Below are 8,642 nucleotides of genomic sequence, written 5' to 3'. Positions count from 1 at the left end.
GGTGGGCTGAATGAGCCCCACAGCTGGCACTGACCAAGGAGGGGGAGGATGCAAAAGCAGGGCAGGGACTTGCCTCCCTGCTGCCTCCAGCACAGCTGGTTGTTGTTCAGCTGCACAGCAGTAAAAGCAAAGTTTTGATGCTTGCTCAGATCAGCTTTGCCATTTCACCTGCCTGGGCATGGCTGGGTTCCTGAGGAGCAGGGCCAAGTCAAGGGATGGTGGGTTCAGCCATCCTGGAGGAGCCTGAAACCTGCTAATTTGTGGAAATTCCAGGTTCTTCAGAGGAAGGATTGGGATTGTCTCTGCTGGTAGCACACTACCATGTTTACAGTGTTTATGGACAGTCAGTTTAATGTGGGGCTGATGCTGGGCTGGCAGAGCTCCTCCATTTTTAGCCTCATTTCCAGGGGGCTTTGCCTTGGGAAGATCCCTTGGGGTGCTGGATCAGGGACTGCAGAGTGTTTTCTTTGGAAAGCCCCTGACAGAAACACTGCAGCAGTGCAGCCCAGCGTGCTCACACAGCTGTGTTCTGCACAGGAACCAGACACACAGGGGCCATAACACAACTCAATTTGCTCACTTTTGTCCTGGGCTGAATTTGAGAACTGTCAGAATGTGGGAATTCAAAACAAAAAACAGTCCAGTCAGTTTTGTTGATTAACCTCCCCCTTCTAACAAAAATCACTGTCTACATGGATGAGATGACATCAGCTTGTCTGACCTGGTTAGCACAGCAGGTGGAGTGATTCATTTGTCACTGAAGGGCAGGTTCAAGTTCTTAAACCTGGAAGCTGGTACTTCCCCTAAAATAACCAGTTATTGCAAAAAGGAAAATTACTCTGTATGTAACTCCCAGTGCAAGATAAGCTCTTGACAAGACTCTAATTCCCTAGGCTGTGGTTTGCTCCTACACTGTCTCCAGATCTAAATGGTGAGGATTTATTCACAAGATTAAAACAAAACACTGTGAAAACATTTTTCCTGATTGCTGTAGGATTAAGAAACTATTGCAAAATATCCTTTTCTGTGAATAGCTACTGCCACCACTTAAATTAATTATCTCTGGATGTATGCACAAGCTGAACACAGTATGGGAAAATTCTTGCACAATTCCATCATATCTCATGCAAACTGCTCTATGTTTTCACAGAAATAGTCTAAACTCTTTGAAGATAGACAGAAAGCCAATGCTTCTAGGAACATTTGCATCAAAAGTCCTTGTTTAGCCAACCACAAATAGAAATAATGTCACTCACAGGCAATTAGCAACATGAAAAGCCAGGATTTTGTTGCTAAAATCCAGAGAGCCACCTGAATTTTCAGAGTAATACTTCTAAATGTAATTTGTATTCTAATTTGTTCTTTGCTTAAAAGAAATCCTTGCAGGTCATGCTGGAAATAAAAGCAGATGTCTCCAACTGCAGCAATGGACAAGGCTGAGGCTTGGCTTTGGCTCTGGGTGGGATGGGTGGGCTTGGCCAGTTAAGCAGAGCTTTACTGAGTGACTGTCAAGGGCAGGGAGAGAACAAGGGCAGGGTTAAACCCTGGAGGCACAGCCAGGAGGTGCCACTCCTGTAGGCAGCTTCTGAGACACCTGACAACTGCTATTCCAAAGGCAAAACAACAAAATCAAGGAAAACATTCTCAAAACCCTCTCTGAGCTATGGATAAGTCATTCCCTGCAACCAGGGCTCAGAATTGGCCAGGGAAGGAAACCCAGCCACCAACACTGCAGCCTCCCACCCTCTTCATCTGCAGGGTGCAATTCAGCACTGGGTACTGGATCTTGAACTGCAGAACAGGCAGGGAGGACACAGAGATGCTCCTACTTCATCCTGTGGCTTCTCCTTCTGGCTTCAGCATCATCCAGCAGGGAGGAGAGGATCTGGTGGGCCTGGGGCTGCCGGGGTCCTCCTCGCTTGATCTTGATGCTGCTTCTCAGGGGGGAGCCTGGGATCACATCCTGTCCAGAGCCTGGCTCAATGGAAGACAAAGAGTCTGTAAGGAGAGAAAGTCATGGGAGAGCACTATTTAAAAGGGGAGGCTGAGGAAGGCACTCGTGGGCCCTTCTGAGTGGTTCCTCTTGTGGGAGCAGTGTGCTCCTGTTGCTGGCAGGGGCTGTGCACAAATGGGAAAATGGGACAGGACTGCTGTGGAATGTGCCTTGAGCTGTTTGATTTCCCAGCATCAGCCTCATTACATGGTTATGGCAATGGGAAGATGCCATCAGCTCACATCCCAGGCAGCAGACAAAAAACTCAATGTTACAACTCACTTTAAAAGTTTTTTGGCCAATCACACAAAGCAAAAGCACATTGACAGTAGTTCTATCTAATCATTATAAGCACAAGTGCATTTGGTTAAACAATGCTTGCTTATTTTGAATACAATATCTGCTTGTAAGCCTTAAAACACAATGCACAGAGCTCCATTATTAGGCTTAGAACTTCCTAATATCTCACTAGATAAACTTTTCTGCAGCTTAGGGAGTTATTCTAGCCAAGTGTTAATACACAGACCATTGTTCTATTTGTCCTTACTTTTCTACTTTTTACATAATTTTTCTGCTGACCAATCTCATGGCTGCTGCTTAGCTCTACTCAGAGTTCTGCTGTCTCTGAGGCCTGCCTTTTGCAGCTTTCCCAAACCCTCTGATTTTATGGATTCCCACAATCTCCCTCCTGCTTGCTCTCCATGCAGGAAGCAGCTTTGGAGCTACAGCTTTGCTGCCACCACACTTCTTCTACATGAGATGTTTCCCCTCTGCTCTGCCTGAGCACTTTGGGGTGAGTGCTCCTACTGCAGGGCCTGCTCTCCTCTGTAGTTCCATTCCTAAAGTGCTGTTCTGTTGTGGTTGGGAAGTCCCCAGGATGAGGTGAGAGATGAGAATCTGACTCCATGTTCTCAGAAGGCTGATATATATTAATCATATAATATCATATCATATCATATACTAAAACTATACTAAAGAAAGAGAGGGGATACAGACAGAAGGCTTAACAATAATGAATAATAAAAACTCAAGACTGACTCCTCAGAGTCCAACACAGCTGATGGTGATTGGTCATTAAGTTAAAACAATTCACATGAAACCAATCAAACATGCACCTGTTGGTAAACATTCTCCAGACCACATTCCAAAGCAGCAAACACAGGAGAAGCAATCAGATCATTTTTGTTTTCATTCTTTTCTGAGGCTTCTCGGCTTCCCAGGAGGAGAAATCCTGGCAAAGGGATTTTTCAGAAAATATCATGGTGACACTGTTCTTATATTAATTATGAATTTGCTTGGGCTGCAGCAACTACTCAGCACTGCCCACAGACCCCTGGTGTTGGAGGATGAGCTGGTGGGCAGTGGGCACTGATGCTCTTAGGGTTCAAGTACCATTTCACTCCTAGTAAAGGACATTTGGAGGCACTGAAAGGATTGAATGGAAGGATTGACCCACCCTGGGCTGCAGCCAAACCAGCAACAATGCTGGGGATGGATGGTGGCTGTCCCTGCTGCCAGAGCACCTCCAGGTAACAACCTCCTGCTCTTCCCTCTGAACAAATTCAATGTACACTGCTCTGGGCCACTCTTCAGCAACAGATGCTGGTGGCTTGATCTGCCTCATCATTTCCATTGCCCCAATTTCTTCTTCCTTCTGCCTCCAGAGCTGGGTGTTTGTGTTTCCCTGCCAGGAGCCCAACGTGCCAGCCTTGGTTTGATCCCACCAGGCAGCGTTTCTGTTTCCAGTGAGATTTTGGCTGCTGGAGGATTTGGGCTCTGTCTGCTGGCACCAAACCCTGCCAAACAATTTGGGCTTTGCTGTGTCCTGCTGGGCTGTTCTCTGCAGCTCCCAGGCCAGGTCAGCTCCAGCTGCCCTCCCAGGGCAGAGGAGAGTTTTGTTTGCTGGGATGTTTTGCCTTGTTGCTTGGCTGGCTGTGGTTTTGGAAACCACACTCAGTGGGAAAATTCTTGGGAAAATGAGAGCGTGGGATTGGCATTTCTGAGTGGGGTTTTAAAGCTGGTCTGCCCCAGAAGCTGTGGTCAAATCCTTAACACCTACACTGGGAACATGACCAGAGAACTGGTGCTGGGTGATTTAAACCTCTGTGGTGCCTTTCAGTCCAGGGAGGTCTGTGCTCAAGGAAAATATTTTTTGTTATTTAATGTCTTTTCTCTTTGTTTGTTGGAGTTTTTTAACCATAAACACAAAGATGAATATAATTGAACAAGGAAAATATGCCTTACTTTCCAAGTACAGTATTTTTTAGGGCCTAAAATATGTGTGAAGTGAAAGAATGGAACCATTTCAAAAGCACAGAATAGGAACACAATTATCAATACTTATGGGACAAGAAAACCCCTAAAGTCATACAATATAGGTGTTTAAATATGACCTAAGCACAGTGCACAATTAAAAAACATCCATTTTTGCTGATGCAGTTACACTGGTACAGAAGTACACATGGGTGTAAATAACTCATCTCCATCCCAAGCAGTAACAGATCAATACAAATGGTTTTCTGAAATGACTGTTTCAAAATAACAGCAGCACATGCCTTGCTGCTGCTGTATTTCCACAGAGAATGTGAAAAACAGCTAAATCAGGCAGCTCTGCTGGGGCAAGGTGTGTGAACCCCACTCCCAGGGTCTGCAGAAGATCCCTAAGGATGTGATTTTTTGCTTTATACCACTATAAATAAAGGTACAAAGTAAAAGCCAAAGGAGGCCCAGACCCTGGATCTTGTAAATCCCTTTTTCTAATGGACTCGTCCAGGGAACCCCCCTTTCCCTCCTCCCTGGAGATCACCCCAGCTGGCATGGGTTGCTGCCCAGGAAATCCAGTGGGCATCTCCCTGGTACCTCCACCAGCTCAAAGCAAAGCAGCTTTTTATACATTTTTATACAAATTATATAAAAATACATTTTTCTACCCTTGGAATGAAAATGAGAAGTGAAGCAGGGTTAGAGCAGAGGTAAGGTCAGGGTGAGTGTGGCTGAATCATGGGGTTGTGATTCAGGGTTTCCCAAAAATCTTACGCTGTTGCTGCTTGTTGCTTTTGGAAATAGAACTTGGAGCCTCCAAGGGCAGGAGGCCACTGAGCTGTGTTGCTCTGAATTTTTAAGATTTTCTATGCCTTCTGAAATTTATATTCTTGTAACTTTCTCACACACTTTTTGTAAATAACTTATTGTTTTGTATTCTTTTATGGAAGAAGAGAATCTTGATGGACTGTTGGTTTGTCCAGTGGCATTGGAGAGGTGGCACTGTCACCCTCCAATCCACTGTCACTTTTAGAAAACTATAAATGTTGGAGTCAGAAAATAAACTTCTCTTTTTTCACCTTGAGAACAGCGGTGTGTGTAAGTCATGTTTTGTGTCCTATAGTGACAGAGCAGAGCAGGCTCCAGCCCAGCCATGCCCTGGCACTGGAATGGTCCAGCAGCAATTCCATCCCAGCTCTGCTGCCTCCAGACAGGGCTGGGATCCCCAGGTGCTGCCTGCAGTGCTTGGGATGGAATTACTGTGCAGTGAGGCACTGTCAGGACTGCTGGGCAATTCAGCTGCTTAGCATTCCCATAGCTTAAATCAATCCTCAAAGGCCACATCCCAATAAAGGTGGATGCTGATCTGAGGGGAGGTGTGAGGTGGGCTTACAAGCAAGGCCAGGATTGAGGTTCCACGTGTCAAGGACAGAAAAGTGCTCTGGGATTTGCTCAGTGCCATGGAGCAGGTTTGCTACTCACAGGCTGGGATAGCAGAGCCAAACATTTTGCCTCTAACTGTTTCTGAAACACAGAAGGTGTTTGTTGTTCTGGCACAGAAGGTTTTGGCAGCTGGGAGAGAACTAACTGATCCTTGGCTACAACCTGGCAATAACCAACTCCTGTAACAATAACCAACACCATCCTGTGGTTAAGGGAAGAGATCATTCTTTAAGGAATGATGTACACACTGTACCAGTGATGGGAAAGCTAACAGCCTCAAGAGATCACAAAAATCTATCTGAATGTAGAACATGTGGGACTTTCTTTAAATCTGACTGTGAAAATAGGTTTCATGTAAGTTATGACCACAAAATGCTCAGGGATCACTGATTTTCAGGGTGACATGGTAGCTCTGTCAGGGCTTTCTCTGCAAAACCTGGTGCTGCACAAAGCAAGGGCCTCAGAGGTGTTCAAGTCACTTGGAAGATGCTGTTAACAGGATTAAATGATCTGGCCTAAAAACTTGAACAAGCAGCTCTGTGGGAAGCTGGTGGATGATCTGTGCCACATGGCTTGAGCTGCTGCTCATGACTTGGCTGCCTGAACTGTAACAAAAATCACTGCAAGGGTCATTTCACCTGCTACTGAAAAGCCAGAGGAAGTAGTACAGCTGCTGGAACTCAACTCAAAACTAATTCATGGTACCTAGTTTTGAAAATGGGGCTTGAACAGACACCAGAGAGCTCAGGAGAGTGGGAGGATGTTTAACCATCAATACTGAGCACAGCCCCGGTTCCCTGGAGAGGAAAACCTTAGCAGTGCTTACCATGAATTCCTATCATGTGCTCAAGGATCAATACCCTCTCAGCTAAAATCTTCAGAGCCTCTCGAAGCTGTTGGACACCTTCCCCCTGCAAGAAAGAAAACCAAACATTGGAATATGTTGCAGAATAGGCTTCTTGTCCATAATGTCACTTTCATAGCACCAAACCCTATAGTGAGCATGTTTAAAAATGAAAAGATGCAAAAGCAGGAGTGCAGGAGAAATCCCTGTTCAAAGAGCTCCTCATGTACATTCAAGCTGTAGTTTGTTGTCCTTGTCACCTTAGGTGTGAGCCTGAAGGGCCAAAGAGATGTTGGGAAGTGTTTCAGGGATTGAGAGCAGAGATGTGAGAACTCCAATGCTCTGCTCTTGCAGCTTGGTCTCTTGTGGGAGTCTGTCCCTCAGCAGCTGGGAGGGACAACAGGGAAGCAATTCCCAACCAGCTCCATGTGACAGAACAACCTGCTCTGACTGAGGTGCTCAAGAACATGGTGAGAGCATGGCCAAGGAAACCTCACAGACCAGAATTTCTGGCACACAATAAATTCAAACCCAAGGCACCCTTGCTCTGCACATTTAACTGTGGACTCACCCTCTGGCCCCCCAAACCCACCTGTCAAAGGGTTGAAGGACAGAAAAGTGACAAAACCAAAAGTAAAACAATAGAAACACATCCTTACATCAGCACCTTTGTCTCCTTCCTCACCCTTCTTGCCTGGTTCACCCTGAAACAAAGGAAGGAAATTTGGTTACGTGGGGCTGAGGAGCCTTCCAGGGGCCCTTGGATCCCTCCCCACCAAAGGAGCAAATTAAAGCAGCATTTCACCAGCAGGAAACACATGGACCTCCATGCCAAGGGCCAAAGTGCTCTCCTGAGCTTTGCCCTGGCTCCTGTCAGCTTCCCAGGAGGTCACCAGCACTTCTAACACAAATGAGCTTGTCCAGGAGTGGCCAAGCTGCAGGAGGAGCCACTGCCATGGCCTGCCCCAGCATGGCCACAGACATCTCACTATGCTCTCAGATAAATTGCTCCTTTCCACCCAAAATTGCTCCTTTCCCCCCAAACCCATAGAACAGAAACCCCCTCCATTTTGCTTTCATTAATTAGTCACATCCCTTTCTGCCTCTGAAGATGCTCATTAAGCTTTTCTTGAACAAAGATCTCTCTGTGCTGGGAACATTGCTCCCATGTTTCCCCCAGCCAGGAGGTTCATGCACTTTCTGAAGAGCAGATGACAGGGAGAGATTCAACCACTCTAAGCTAAACATAAAACAAAACTAACAATCTAAAATAGAGTGGAAAGGCTTGGGCTCCTCAAATTTGGACATCCCTGAGACATTTGCAAAGCAGAGGTGAGCACAGGAGAGGAAGGACCAAGGAAAAGGTTGTGTGAATTGTATGAAATGATGAGGTGGAACCAAGGAAGAGAGATGAGAACCCTCCCAGAGGCTCTGGGGCTTCTCTAGAACCTGCCAGCCAAAAAAAAAAACAAAACCGTTTTCTCCACTAGGTCTCTGTCAGCCAACCTTCATCACCATGGGTTTGTTTCCACTGGCCTCATGTGCCAGTGCAGACATCTCCTCTGGGCATCTGTCCAGGTATTGCCAAAAAATCATTTGGACACATCTCTTAACCTCATTCCAGAGTTTCCAGCTCAGCTTGGCCAGCTGAGGTGCAGGAGGGAGTTGAGAGCAGCTGATGGACTTTGAGCTGTTTAACTGTGCCCACCTTTGGTGCCAGGAGCTGCTGTCTGTGCCCAGAGGGATCAGCAGGCACAGCCCAGCCCCCTGATCCCCCCTGGTCACATCAGCACTGTGCTTTACACCAGGAATGCTTCATTTGTACAGGGATTTGTTAAGGTGAGGGTGTCTGGAACAAATGTGTGAGCTGGAGCCTGTGACCGTGTTCACAGAGGTCCTAGGATGAGGGAAGAGATGAGGATCTGACTCCATGTTTCAGAAGGCTGATTTATTATTTTATTATATATATTACATTAAAACTATACTAAAAGAATAGAAGAAAAGGTTTCATCTCAGAAGGCTGGCCAAGACAAGAATAGAAAAGAATGAAAGAATGATAACAAAGGCAGCTATCCCGGGCTCTCTGCCTGAGTCTGCTCA

General features: G+C 46.2%; 1 protein-coding gene across 1 annotated transcript in view; it reads right to left on the bottom strand.

Moving 5' to 3' along the window:
- Positions 1-778: 778 nt before the first annotated feature.
- The window catches only part of COL26A1 (collagen type XXVI alpha 1 chain), a 166,209-nt gene continuing 158,345 nt past the window's right edge, over positions 779-8,642 (bottom strand). Inside the window, exons 14-17 of the mRNA XM_058817935.1 lie at positions 7,202-7,246; positions 6,525-6,609; positions 1,830-1,998; positions 779-803 (exon numbers count right to left, since the gene is read on the bottom strand). Of these exons, the coding sequence (XP_058673918.1) occupies positions 779-803; positions 1,830-1,998; positions 6,525-6,609; positions 7,202-7,246 (324 nt within the window). The remainder of the gene's footprint in view (positions 804-1,829; positions 1,999-6,524; positions 6,610-7,201; positions 7,247-8,642) is intronic.

Source organism: Ammospiza caudacuta, chromosome 20 (genome assembly GCF_027887145.1).
Source record: "Ammospiza caudacuta isolate bAmmCau1 chromosome 20, bAmmCau1.pri, whole genome shotgun sequence".
Lineage (NCBI taxonomy): Eukaryota > Metazoa > Chordata > Aves > Passeriformes > Passerellidae > Ammospiza > Ammospiza caudacuta.
This window is presented reverse-complemented; position numbering and strand designations above follow the sequence as displayed.